At 45.0% G+C, this 14,395-nt stretch overlaps 1 protein-coding gene across 1 annotated transcript in view; it reads left to right on the top strand.

Moving 5' to 3' along the window:
• Positions 1-14,230, top strand: part of NID2 (nidogen 2) — a gene marked incomplete at both ends in the record, with an annotated part of 59,347 nt that extends 45,117 nt beyond the window's left edge. The window contains 9 exons of the mRNA XM_084240270.1: positions 1,632-1,751; positions 2,692-2,925; positions 6,754-6,975; positions 7,569-7,738; positions 10,013-10,142; positions 10,967-11,138; positions 11,981-12,138; positions 13,210-13,333; positions 14,089-14,230. Of these exons, the coding sequence (XP_084096396.1) occupies positions 1,632-1,751; positions 2,692-2,925; positions 6,754-6,975; positions 7,569-7,738; positions 10,013-10,142; positions 10,967-11,138; positions 11,981-12,138; positions 13,210-13,333; positions 14,089-14,230 (1,472 nt within the window). The remainder of the gene's footprint in view (positions 1-1,631; positions 1,752-2,691; positions 2,926-6,753; positions 6,976-7,568; positions 7,739-10,012; positions 10,143-10,966; positions 11,139-11,980; positions 12,139-13,209; positions 13,334-14,088) is intronic.
• Positions 14,231-14,395: the final 165 nt, after the last annotated feature.

Genomic DNA, 14,395 nt, shown 5'->3' with positions numbered 1-14,395 from the left:
CTTCCCTCTAACTGGGGGAAGATTTGCTGTCTCCAGAGCTCACTTATCTCAAACAGTGGTCTTAATGATGTGGTTTTGGAGTGCGGGGTTCTTGGGTTCACTCTGGGAAAGGCTTCACCAGAGCTTCCCTTTCAGTGGCACATGGTGAGTTTCCCAGGCGAGTGTCTCCACGAGACAGAGACCTTGGTTATAGTTAAGGAACAGGTTTATTAGGAAAAGGGGACAGAAGAATGAAGGACACTTGCATAGACACAAGCGGGCAGAAAGAGCTGTCCTGAGAGGGACAGGTTTGCTGAGAGGCCTGCGTGGTCACAGGCGGGCGGCCTTGAGAAGAGCTGCCTCCGCTGAGGGAGGTCAGCAGGGGAAGCCCCGGCATGGGACAGGTCAGGGGCAGGCCGGAAGCTGCTGTCCTACAGAGGAGACAGTTGGTGAATGGAAGCACCTGCATAGTCACAGGTGGGCAGAGGGAGTACTGCCCCCTGTCAGTGCAGAGATTGCACTGATACAGTCTTTTTCTCTTTGGGAGGGCCTCACTCCTTTGTGGAGTGGCCTGTTTCTGGATAACAATGAGAATCTGATAGGGACCTGATATTCCAGGATGTGCCCAATCTCTTTATCTTTACCCTCAGGTCAGAGTGTCTGCTCCAGAAACTCCCACAGCGTCTGATACCTGCTTGGGCCTTATGCCTTGTGATAAGGCACTGGAGCCTAAGGATCTTGATTTCTGTAGCTGGGTTAATGGTCACATTAATCCTCTCTACCCCCACCTCCTTGTGTGAGTCAGGTTTTAGTCTTTTGATGCCTCCTTTAGGTTTTCTATTCTCCCATCATTGACAGTTCCTCTCTCAGTTTGCTTTGGGTGGGGGGAGGTACTTGCCTAGCTGCTGTTAGCATATGCTGATTTCAGTAGATAAATATAAGTTGGCTTTTGTTTGAAGTTGGTTTTTTTTTTTTTTTTTTTGGAGAAATCTGGAAGTTAATCTTTAGGGTATCTTGTGGAAAGTGAAAAAAACCTGACCTGTTTGTACAGCTAAGCCTGAAAGTTTTAGATTTTCTTGCTTATGTATTGTTTCAAAAACTTTCCATTTCTTTTAAAAGTGGAAAGTAAAAAAAAATTCTAAATTAGTTGGGCCCTGATTAGGTAAGAATGCATGCTTCTAACTTAGTCAAAAAAATATTTGGTGGCTCGTCAGCTTCTTTGCATCTGTAACTCTAGAGAGAGATCTTGCCAACAATGAAAGGAAAAAAAAAACCCATTGTTGCATATATTTATCTTTATTGTAGTGTTACTGAGAGGAAATGGATGATTTATAGTCTAAAATTTGGTCTAAGAGTAACAACTTCCTGGAATTCACTGTAGATGAGAGATAACCTAGAGGTAGGCGTGGGGTATTTTCTCTTTCAGTGACCATGCATCTGATTTCCATGCTGCACATTCTTCATCTGTTATTAACTCACAGGGCCCTCACCTTTTAACTTAAGCTTGCCTGTTAGTGTCAGCGTTTTTCTGCTCTTGACCACAGGCCTCCTGAAGTGCCCCTCACTGATGCGTGTGTACTGAGGCCACTCAACAGCAGACTGTAGGCAGTGACATCATGCTGTCTTCCTTCTCCCCTCCCTGCCCTCTGCAGATGTTGATGAATGCGCAGAAGACAGATGTCACCCCTCGGCTACCTGCTATAACACCCCCGGCTCCTTCTCCTGCCGTTGCCAACCTGGATATCAGGGGGATGGATTCCAGTGCACACCTGGTAAGGGCTGGAAGACCAGAAATAGAATGGAAGGAGACGGGAGTGGTTTCTCTGGCACTTTACCTGATTTGTCCAGGTCTGAGAGCTAGTTGGTGGATTTTTTTAGGCTCTGGTTTTTTTAAAGCTTTATTTATTTATTTATTTATTTATACAAGCACTGGGTACAGTCAGAAGTGCGGGAGGGTGAGAAAATTCACCAGAGCGGGGAGCAGAGCAGGCAGAAGGACCGAAGTACACTGCTGAGGGGAGCAGCAGGGGGCAGGAGAGGTCTGTGGGCCATGTGGGACCCTCCTCCGGTGGCCGGGAAGCAGCCGGGGATTGAACCGGTGTTGCAGAGGCTGCGGGCAGCTTCGCAACCCAGCGCTCAACCACTGCACGGCTCTGGATTTTTTTTTCTCAGTTACCTTCTGCCTAGTTTACTGATAGTTCACTGGTTATTAGCTTTCTGGGAGACTAGGGGCATCACCCATCTATTGTAGTTGCTTTTCTGGCTAACTACTCAAGATCTGCTTTGCCTTGATAGATGGATTTAGGTGACGTATCAAACTTATTAAATGAGAGCTACTCTGAACTGCAGCGGGGTGGGGGTTTTACTTGTTTTCTCAGGAGTCTCTTGGGATGTTTGGATGGAAGCTGTGGGCTGCTCCTCATTTTACTCAATGACAATAGGACCTTGAGGGCTGAGGGAGGGGCTGCTTTACAGTATAGTCAAACTAGAGATTGATAGGGTAAAATGCGAGAATCAGGGAGAAATTATCACTAGGTCGCTAGAGGAAAAGCTACTTGGAGAATACTGGCTTCCAAGATCCCAGCCTTGCTATTTTCTCCATGTCATGCTGTCTTCCAATTACAGAGGGAAAAAAACCTGACAGGGTGGTGAAAAGTGGATGTGTTGCAGTATTTCTTACTTCCCTTTTCCTTTCCTCTGCCCTGGTACCAGAAGACCCCGCCTCAGGACTGAAACCCTGTGAACACCAGCGCCGCAGCGCCCAGGCCCAGTACGCCTATCCTGGTGCCCGGGTCCACATCCCCCAGTGCGACGATCAGGGCCACTTCCTGCCACTGCAGTGTCACGGCAGCACTGGCTTCTGCTGGTGTGTGGACCCCAATGGTCACGAAGTCCCAGGCACCCGGACTCCACCCGGCTCCACGCCACCGCACTGCGGACCACCAGGTGAGCCAACCAAGAGAGAAGCCTGAACCAGCTGAGGCCAGGGGCTCAACAGGCAAATTGGCACTGAGGGCAGGGTGGGTGGTAAGCCCTGCCCAGGTCATCTCAGAACTGAGCACCATCCTTTCACAGCCACCTCCTCTGAGTATTATCGGGCAGGAGGACGGGCACTGCAGGAACCCCCAAATCTGGATGCTTTTAAGTGGGTTTTGCCATCCATTGCATCAAGACAAAACATACTCTAGTGTGTAAGACCTTCGATGGAAAATAACTTTAGTACAATTAGTGTGCAATCAAGAGAAGAGAAAGGATAGAGTTAAAATAGTTTCTAATTAAAGACCCTAAATTATCCATCCCTTGTGGGTAAATCCTCAGCCAAATAGGGTTGGCCACCCAGAGCACTGAGGTCCAAAAGCTTGTCACAAGTCTAAGGTAAGGGGCCTGCTCATGGGGATCCCTGGGAAAGAGGTAGAAGAGGGCAGGCGGGTCTAGAAGAAAGAGAGCAAAATAAAAACCCAAGTCAAGATAAAGACTGCCATGGCCGGCCTCTCCACAGGTCTCTCACTCACCTCTCTGTCGCTTTCACCTGTCTCCTGGTCCCCCAAGGCCCTGGGACAAGTCCAAGGCCAAAAAGCAAGTGTGGCTTCTTCACATGTCTCTTTGCTCCATGCGCCTCCTCCAGGTCCTCTTGATCTTCCTTACCCCAGACTTGTCTAGCTTTACCTCCCCTTTCCCTGGGGAGCACCCTGTGACACGAGGAACAGCTTTCGCTCACATTCATGTTACAGAGACAGACATGTGAGACTGAGGCTACAGCTCTGGATCGCTTATGGCAGCTTAGGGGAAATCTTTGAGCTAAAATCTTGGCATGCAGCCTTGCGTCCAGGATATGTGCCTTTTCATATAACTTCATATCCCTTAACTCTGCCTTCTGAACTGCAGGAAACAGTCTGAAGTCTATGTTAATGGCAATAGGAAAAATAAGTATAACAGTTCTGGGCAAATCCAGGTAATCTGCCCTAAGTTGATAACCCCAGTTCACTCTAGCCAGGCCCAACTTGTTACCAGAGAATCACTCTTGACCCGGCCACCTTCCCGAGAGATTCAGGGGCCTCTTCTGGTGGCCTGAATGCTGGACATGTCTGCTAACCTGGTGACCACAGTTCAGGTAGGGGGTGTGATTATCAAGGGCTCACAGTTCATGTCAGCCACAGGTTGCCAAGGCAAGTGTCTCTGGAATTGTTCAAAGATGGGAAGAACTTCTTTAAATACAGAAGAACTTTACTATGAAAAATGTAGTTGTTGTAATACTCTTTTAGCCAAGATGATTCCTATATCCACAAGCTTGCTATTCAAAGATCCATTTTCATTATTGAAAAGGGTTCAATAGATGTTAATCTTGGCTTTTAATGAGAGTAAGAATGGCTGGAGAATTACTGGCAGTTTCAGGCCACTCCGTGTTAACTGATGGCCAGGCTATTGCTGGTTCTAAGGCTCACAGACAAATTCAGAATGCTTGATCTAGATGTATGCGCAGGTTTCCACAGTGACTCTCCTAGTTACTCTGTCCCTATTTTTGGGAAATGTTTTTGCAGGTCTGAAAAAATACAGAGAAATCCTGTTCCACTCATGCCTACTCTTTAAAGTCTTAGTTCTAACTCCAGCTGGAATTTGAAGGCATCAGATGGTTGGGAGGTGCCTTAAGGCAATGGCTCAGAATTATATTAAATTTATTAAGACAAGCATGTGTTAAGGACAATGATTTAAAAGGGAGCCAAGAGAATGAGAAGTTAATGACTAAAAGAGGGACTCGTTCTTTGGTGCAGACTTTCCCATGTCCCAGGCATCTCCTCTGGCACTGGTTGGGCCTTGGCTGCCACCTCTGATGAGTCTCATCTGCATAAGGGGGTCAGCATGCAGGGGAGAGAACATATCGTGCCCAAGATCTCAAAGTATCTCAAACCCTGCCAGCCAGAAACAGAAGAGAAATAGATTCGTGGCTGGCCTGAGAAGTAGTTACAAATAGCAAGGACCGGGAGGGATGCCCACACGAGTGACAGGAGGCACCATCTCCCGAGGCTGTCTGTGCTGTGTCTGCATCCCCAAGAGATGTCCCTCAGTGGGTGGACAAAGGATCCTCTGAGTTCAGAATGTGGACCCGGGCAGCCCTGGGAATTTGTCCAGAGATCCCTACCTTGCCGTGACTAGCAAATGTTTGAGGAAATGGCATTTTTCTTTCTGGATTCTCTGAGACACAACTGGATAAGAAAGTCAGACTCTTGTTTTCTCCGTGGTGTTTTAAAGAGAGATTTTCTTTTCATGGGTCATGAGCTATAGAGGCGAACTGGAGGGCACCTGCTCCCCAGACCTGGGGTGTTTTTTTGGTGAGTTTGGACACTGAGGCTTTTGTTTACCACCTTCCTGCTTTCCTAGAGGGAGTTGTAAGTGCTGAACCCAAATGAATAGTTTCCAACTTTGTTCTTGGAAGACATTGGAGGCTTTGACCAAAAGAGACAGAAAACGACTTTGTGTTTTAGAGGGTTCTTCTGGCTGCTGATTGAGCTTACAGTGTGAGGTGAGAAGGGGTTTGTAAGTAGGGGAGCCAGTGGAATCCTGGCACCAGGTGATGGGAGCTTGATGAGGGGAGTGGAGAAGACTGGTAAAAAGTGAAGATACTCAGAATGTAAGGTGAAGGTAGAGCTGACATGAAATAGCGATGTGGAAAGTGAGAGCAAGAGTCAAGGATGATTGGGCCTGACCAAGGCAAAGACAGAGCTGCAATTTACTGATCGGGAAAAGATGAGGGGATAGCAGCTTTGAGGGGCGGTACAGGGACCCGGTTTTTGTCAGCTCTTCTCTGAGACATATATCCAAATGGCGGTATCGAGATAACTTGCCATATGATTCTACACATCACAGGCTTTGAATTGCAGGAGTTAAAAAAGAGAAGCGCCTTCCATTTAAGTTCCCTTTGGTAATCTTTTCAAGCTGGCCGAACAAGTTATTTCTGTAGTCTGCAGCAGTCCTTGGGACTGCATCTCGGTCCCATGGAAGCTGTCTTCAAGAAAACTGCAGGCAGAGAAACTGCTGTGCGGGAAAAGTTAACAGAAGTTTAAGTATTGTGGTGAGCTGTGGAGGAGATGGAACGTGCTGGAGAAAATGGGACAGAGCAAGACGGTGGGAAGCTGGAGCCTGCAGAAAAAGATTCAGCTTTGAGATCATCCAGGAGCAGGTGGCCAAGGCCTTCTAGGAACTGTCTCTCAGTGTTAAGTTGCTTGCCATTATGCCACACGCATTAGTACAGTGTGGTTTCCCAACGGACAGATGCTAAGCATTGCAAGATGGCATCCAGTCAGACGTCCTAAGACGTTAACACCAGCCAGTCTCCAGATAATCCTTGCAGATGCAGGTCTTGGGCTGGAAGCAAGTGGGAAAATAAGAACTGACTTTAAATATCATGCAGGCCATTGAGTCCCCAAGGACAGCCCCCACAAGTGCTGTCAGGAGAGGCCTGGGATCCAGGAGGAGTGGTGTGCATGGGCCTCTGTGGCCTGAGTGAGACCGTCCCCCCTCCCAGGCTAAGTGCACCCTGTTCTGTCCTGATGCAACGGCCCTGATGACAAATCTTCTCCATTGGGACAACCTTCCTCTTGATTCCCAAGGGGAACTTTGAGCTCTGCTCTACTGTGGTCCAGAATCCAGGCATTTGGCTGGGGCCTTGTTAATGGATAGTAGGAGGAAGGCCAGGTGGCCAGGGAGGGGGGAGTCTTGATCTGCATGCTGCATTCTGTCCTTGGCTCACAATCAAAGTTTTTCTCCGCATCTGCTCAGAGCCCACCCAGAGGCCCCGGACCGTCTGTGAGCGCTGGAGGGAAAGCTTGCTGGAGCACTATGGCGGCTCGCCCCGGGATGACCAGTACGTGCCCCAGTGCGATGAGCTGGGCCACTTCACTCCCCTGCAGTGCCACGGGAAGAGTGACTTCTGCTGGTGTGTGGACAAGGATGGCCGAGAGGTGCCAGGCACCCGCTCCCAGCCAGGCAGCACCCCTGCATGTAAGCACCCAGGACAGCCCTCAGCTGCACCGGAGGCACTTCTGTGGGGAAGTTGCCCACCAGGGGAAGGTGGGGAAGGTGGGGCACGTGGGGCACAGGAAGTAATGTGTTGGAAGTGTGCTGATTCGTAATCTGGTCCAGCCAAGATCCCAATTTGGATTTAATATAAGCTTTTGTCTTTAGCAGTTTCTGTAATTAGAACATCTGGAACTCAGCTAACTATATAATTACTCCCCCTCCCCAGCCTGGGGTGAAAAAGAACTTGTGTCACCCTGAGGTCCCGAAGAAAAGCTGACACAATTCTAGCTGTCTTTTTCCTTTAAAGTGAAAAAAAAATCTGCTTTGTTCAGAGGGAAATGTTTTGTTGTCTTCCTCCATAATTGGCACTGATTTACATAATTGATCCTTGGGAAAAAAAATCTAGAAATTAGAATTTCTTTCAAGGAACATCTGGAGTACATCTGTCTAGGGTGAAGAACTTTTGATGTTTTGGAGGCTCGGGTATGTGGGAAAATAACTTTTCTTCCCCTCTCCCCACTACCCTGTATCCCTTTCTGTTCTCATACCCACCCCCTTACTCTTTCCCATGCCAGGTATACCCACGGTTGCTCCACCCACGGTCCGGCCCACGCCCCGGCCTGATGTGACCCCTCCATCTGTGGGGACCTTCCTCCTCTATGCCCAGGGCCAGCAGATAGGCCACTTGCCCCTCAATGGCACCAGGCTTCAGAAGGATGCTGCCAAGACCCTGCTGTCCCTGCATGTAAAGTGGACTTCTCTTGTTGGGGAGCGGGGCTGTACGGGGCTTCCTGGGGGCCCAGAGTGGCTCATCTCTCTGGGCAAGGGCCTGAGGAGGGAGGGCCTGACACCATCCCTGCATAAAGTGGGGATCTCTGCTCCTTGGGAGTCATGGCTGACCAAGGTCACTCTCTCTAGTTGATTCATGGTTTCAGGTAAGTGCAAAGAATTTCAGTTGTCAAGATATGGACGGAGATCTGCGAGAAAGTGGACAGCAGCATAACCAAGTCCTAGGTTCTCTCCATGCCACAGACATCACTAGAAATCCTGGAAATCAAAATGACTGGAAGACTCTATGCAGGGGGAGGTTTGTGTGATCAGTTGAGAATCCCAAGTGGAAATTAATTAATGGCCGCCTCACTGTTGTAGCCCCTCCCTTTTTGGTTTTGTTGATCAGTCTATTTTCTTTCCTGACTTCTTCAGAGATGAAGATTTGGGTGGGACAAGCCTGATGCTAGGAAAGGAGCAGACTGAGCTTTCCCTCGAGGGTGCTTGCCACTTGAGTCACCAGCCTCCCTATTGCCAAGATTCTCCATTTTGGAAGAGGGATTTCTTCTCTCTAAAACGGAGAATTCCCCAGAAAGCACTGAAACTTATAATAAACATCATTTCTTTAACATTACTTTGTTATAATCTTGATGAGAAAAAATATGGCCGATGCTGAACAAAATAACATTAGAGAACCTTTCTGTTTAATTTTTTTACTGAAGTAACATGAGGATGTGTTTTTAATGTTGATTTGCTTTTAAGTCAGTTTCCAAGAACCTATCAACATTAACTGAGGACTTAAGTGTTCTCTCGTTAATGAACTAATTCCTATTTGGTTCCAAAAATGTTTTCAAGCAGCTAATAATCAGCAAAAGGTGCATTTTTCCCTTCCAAGATTTGAGTTTGTATGTGTTTCACAAACGGTAGCAAGCTGTTTTGTGAGTTTCTCTAAGAGGCAGAAACTAAGAAATTATAATTACTCCACACCAACCATCTATTCTAGTCAAGGGATGACTCCACTGAATATCTGAACTTGTAGGGGCATAGGTAGTGGTGGTAGTGATGGAAATAAGAGAAATGGAGCATGAAGTATAGGTACATCTTGGGGAAATTTACATCAACTGAGACTTTCTCCGAGGAACTTTTAAGTCTTTATGTGGGTTAGTAGGTCCCATGATTCCCTGGGTTAATGGAAGCCCCTGTGGATGTGTACTGTTGCCAAGAGACATCTTTGCGAGCAAAATTGTATTTGACCTTCAGATCCCGCCATCCAAACTGCACATTTTTCCAAAGGCCCAAAATTCGACTTCATAGTGTTTCTTATCCTGACTCCTCTTCCAGAGGCACAAGTCAAGTAGCCCCAGGAGGCTTTGTTAGGCAACAGGGAGCTGGCGCGTCTCAGGCAGCCAGATGGCCCATAGCTGTTGGCTTTGCACACTGCTGGGCTTCTCGAAGTAGCAGTCTGCATCAGAAACTGAATGAAACAAGTACTGTGTGGAGTTTTGGAAAGAAGTATCAGACTGATTCACAACAAATTTATTTAGTCATTTATTTAGCAACATGGAAAGAGGGGTGATCTTTTTAGTGAGGTTGGGTGATCGCCATCTCCCAACTCTTTAACCCATCAAATTTCAGACTCTTTTTCATGAAAATAGTAGTAGTAGTAGAAGCAAAGATGTATAAGTGACTGTACCTCATGTGAAGGGAAAGATACACTCATAGGGGAGGGGAAAGGAGATTAGATTTTAATATATGTCGGAAAATTTTAGAAAGGCTCCTTTAAAAAGGACTGGCAACATTGAAAGCAATCAGTTTGAGCCTAATAAAATATTAAGGACTTTGGTGAGATTGATGTTTGACCTCTAATCACTAAAAGGGCTGATTTTTTTTCATTTTATCACCTTTGTTCTTACCACCACCACCAATAGTGCTTATCAGAGCAAACTAAGTCTTGATTAGGACCCTTTCAAGTATTTAATTTTCATAAGTAGCCATATGAAGTGTAGGTGCTGTTATCTTTGCTTTGTAGATGAGGAAACCAAGGCATGGAGGTTAAGTACCAAAGTCACACACACAGCTAGTAAGTATCTGAGCCTGGCTTTGATCCCAGGAAGGCCACCTCTACAGTCCACATGTCTAAACTTTCCTTAGCTGCCTGAGAGAATGCCATACCGGGCTGTTTACTGTAGCCAGCCTTAAGTGAACTATGGGAGATCCTAATTCTTCCAACTCTGTGTTTTGGTCCATAAAGGGCTCGATAGTCGTGGGACTTGACTATGACTGCCGGGAGAGGATGGTGTACTGGACAGACGTTGCTGGACGGACAATTAGCCGTGCCAGTCTGGAACCAGGAGCAGAGCCCGAGACGATCATTAACTCAGGTTAGCAGTTTCACCCAGAAGATACTTTCAATTGATACTATCTCCCAGTTACTTGCCTTTTTTTTAATAGCAAAGTCTCACCTATTTTCATCTAACAAGGAAGATTAAGTTCTATGCAAATCACTTTACTAAGCTAAACAAATCAGCCCTTCTGTAAACAAACATGTTCATTCATAAGGAATGAGGTAAATTCTTACTGTGCGCTCTTTCTCTTGAAGCCCTGTTTCTCAACAGAAAGGACTCACAGATGGGACCCCTCTGGTAGCGCAGCAGGGTTGAGGCGCAGCCTATGAGGCTGTCTGTAGCCACTGCAGTGCAAGTTCGATCCCCAGCTAGCCAGGGAGCAGCCCACATGGTGCAGCAGACCTCTCCTGGCTTGCCCGCTGCTCCCCTCAGCAGTGTGTTTCAGTCAGTCTGCCTGTTCTGTTCCCCACTCGGTCTCTGGTGGATCCTCTCACCCCCCACACCTCTGGCCTATGCCCCAGCTCTTGTATGCATAAATATTTAAAAAACCAAAAAAAAAAAAAAAAAAAAAACCACAGAAAGGGTTCACAGGAAGTAAGAATTCAGGGAGTGGCCACAGTTTATGCTGCCCGGTCCTACACAATGGATGCCAGGTGCCATCAAGTGGGCAGGCCTGTTATTCTAGAGATAACAAGAAAGGAAATTTTTCTGCCATGTCTAAACTCGGTTCTTCTGACTTTAGAGATTCTCTGGACACTGTTCAAACAATAGATCACCTAATCGATCACATAATAGATTGATTACACTTCACGTTTAACTTCCATACCCTGCAAATGCGCCAATTCTGCCTTTATCTCCAGGTCTCATGAGCCCCGAAGGACTTGTCATTGATCACTTCCGTAGAACGATGTACTGGACAGACAGCGGTCTGGATAAGATCGAGAAGGCCAAGCTAGATGGCTCTGAGCGCAAAGTCCTCTTCCACACCGACCTGGTGAACCCCCGAGCCATCGCTGTGGATCCAATCCGAGGGTCAGTTGGGCTTACCTATTTCTATTACCTGTAGATATTGATCTGAAGCCCTTAGATTTTACATGGGGTGTGGGGAGGTCAGAGAGTAGAAGCTCAATTGCATTAACATTATTTACTGAAGATCTAGGTGTCAGACATTGTTGTGGGCAAAGATAAGGTTCAATGTATTCTTTCACAAAGCCGACATTCTAGTAGGAAGAAGACAGACTGTAAACTAAGAATAAACAATTATTTGCAGTGACCACTGGTTCAGACATGCATGGTGCAGCCTAAGGAGACAGCCAGCCTCCTAAGCTACCAAAAAAAAAGGTGAATTCAGATAGAGAATATGGAGGGGCTGGCACTACTTTGGGTCAGGTGATCAGAAAAGGGCCTGTCTGACATCCCAAACTAGGTGAGGTAGACCTTCTTCAGCAATGTGGTAGGAAATCACAGTATTAAAGTCACAATAGGATTCACGTCCATTTAAACAGTTTAAGGAAGCAACACTCAAGACACCTAGCATTCTTTTCTGGCCCCATTTCCACTGTAGCCAAAGTCAAGCGAAAAATGTTTGCTGTTCATGAGTTACTACAGTTAGTTACAAAGTGGGACATGGTCAGTGTTTCAGTACTTGTTAGAACTGAGAAGGATTTTATCTGAAGCAACTTTTGCCATAGCTAATGGGGCTTCTACCAAATGAAATTCAGAGAATTTCTCAAATCAGTAAAGAAAACTTTTAATTTGTACCAGTCTTTTTTAACTCATATAATTAATGAAAAGCCTCCGATGTGGTTCTGAACTTTGGGTTCTACACACTAAGGAAAATGTATCTTTCTCTATTCCATTTAATTTATTCACAGCAACTTGTACTGGACAGACTGGAATCGAGAAGCTCCTAAAATTGAAACATCATCTTTAGATGGGGAAAACAGAAGAATTTTGGTGAACAAAGACATTGGACTACCAAATGGTTTAACCTTTGACCCTTTTTCCAAAATGCTCTGTTGGGCAGATGCAGGTAACACTAGTGATGGAACATAATTACAGAATGCTTCAGATTTGTGCGTATGAGCCCTCTAACAGATTTTACAACAAAACCAAATCCCATCATTTAGAACTTCTTGCTTAAATATATACCACCACAGTATATCAGCTATGCCTTTATCTGTGAACTTATGAAAGAATGCTTTGTAGTGACTTTTAAAATATATTCCTTGGGTGTTCTGGGAGGGGACAGTGAATACGCAGTAAAATTTGGGAGTCTGTAGTACGTCCAACTCTTTTGTATTACCTGCCCTTCCCCCACATGAACACTTGCCATACTTTTTATATTGAAATATCTTGTAGAACAGATTTTTTTTTGGGGGGGGGCCATTATAACATTTATAAATATTGGTTATTCTAACAGTGAGCAGGCTAGTATGCTGAAGTCCTTTCTTTGAAAGTGATATAGCAGGATTGGCTTCCTTCAGAAATTTGGGTTGTCAAAACCCAGGATTATCTATTTGTGTTGTGTGATTTCATTAGCACAACTGAAAAGATGTTATGTAGCCAAGTCATAATCTAAAAGGAACTGTCATGCAGATAGATGTCTAAGCAACAGCTACATTTTAAAAAGTGTTTGCAATTTAAATCAGGGTTCTATTAGAAGTGTGGAACTTGGGGAAATTCTTGGCTTGTTTTACTGTAAAAATCTCAAGACTGCTTCCTTTACACTGAAAAAATGAGCCATGTAACCATTTTACTTTTTATTCCTACCTTGAAAACGAGTCTTTAAAAAATTCAGGATTTTAGTTTAAAAGCAACCTTGACTATTATACATTGCTTACAGATACCCTGTTTATGACAATCATCTCTAATGCCCTATTTAAGTAAATGTGACTAAATTGTCAGATTTCTGTATGCTCAATTTTACAATAGAGTAGCATAACAAACTGAAGACTATTAAATAGGAAATTTTAGTTTCTAATTTGACTGTAAATGGGAATAGAATACCATTTCCTTTAAGAATTCTACCTGCAATTATTTTGGCAGAGCTTTTTACTTTCATAGTATGAAGGTTCTCATTTTTTTCCTGATGTTTTAAAAGGAACCAAAAAGCTGGAGTGTACGCTACCTGACGGAACTGGACGACGTGTCATTCAAAACAACCTTAACTACCCCTTCAATATCGTCAGCTATGCAGATCACTTCTACCACACAGACTGGAGGAGGTGAGCCTAACACACTCTGGACAGGCCTGACAAGGCAGATTGTTCTGGAGGACAAAACCCTTGTTTTACCAAATGTCAGTGACTTAAGTAATTAAGCCCTCTAGGAAGTTTTCACTTCATTATCTCTTCAGTAGAAAACATTCAATACTACTGCTTCTAGAGTCAGTTTTATATTATTCAAAAATTCAGTGGTATTGCTTACATATAGCTTATCAACTATCCAGAAAGAGTACATTGATGTAAATTTCACTTTCATAGAATAAGACTACCCTTAAGTGGTATGACGAAGTATACTACTATGTAGATAATTTTTTTTAAAACATGACATTGCAGTCTTTGTCTACTATGGAAGAATTGGGGGACATAAAAACAATCTCTAAGGTCTTCTACCATTGGTCTACCAACCCTAGTGGTCTGAGGCCCAGGAGTCAGTATTTTAATGGCTCAAGTGATTCTACTGTGCAGCTAGGGTTTTAGAACCACTGATGTGGACGAGTGAATCTCATTAAGACACATTTCTGGGTCCTATCCTGGAAAAATCTGATTCTGTAGGCCCCACAAATTTGCATTTCTAACAAGATCTGAGGATAACCTGAGGACCACTAATAGTCAAGTTTTCTGAATCTAAATGAGTCAAAACTCACTTGGTAAACTTAAAAAATGTTTTCTAAAAGGTTGGCACAGAATAGTCCTTTGTTGAAACTGACAACATCCAACCTAAAATCCAATGTACTCACTCTTGCTTTCTTTACCAGGGATGGTGTTATATCAATAAATAGAGACAGTGGCCAGTTTATTGATGAGTATCTCCCAGAGCAGCGATCTCATCTCTACGGGATAACTGCAGTCTACCCCTACTGCCCAGCAGGTAAACATGCTGCTCCTCTGGATAAATAGGGTAGATAAGGATTCTCCTTGGCCCAGTTAACAGCCACTGCCACCAGTAAGAACCACTTTAACTTTTCCGAATTAATGGCCAAACCGTGGGGGCAACCAATCTTTACTACCTAAGTCTCCTTAGATTAACTATACACTAAATAATGTGCTATTGCAACTCAGTTA

Source organism: Talpa europaea (assembly GCF_964194135.1).
Source record: "Talpa europaea genome assembly, chromosome: 8".
NCBI classification, from domain to species: Eukaryota; Metazoa; Chordata; class Mammalia; order Eulipotyphla; family Talpidae; genus Talpa; species Talpa europaea.
The sequence above is the reverse complement of the archived record's forward strand: the minus strand, read 5'-3'. Positions and strand labels throughout refer to the sequence as shown.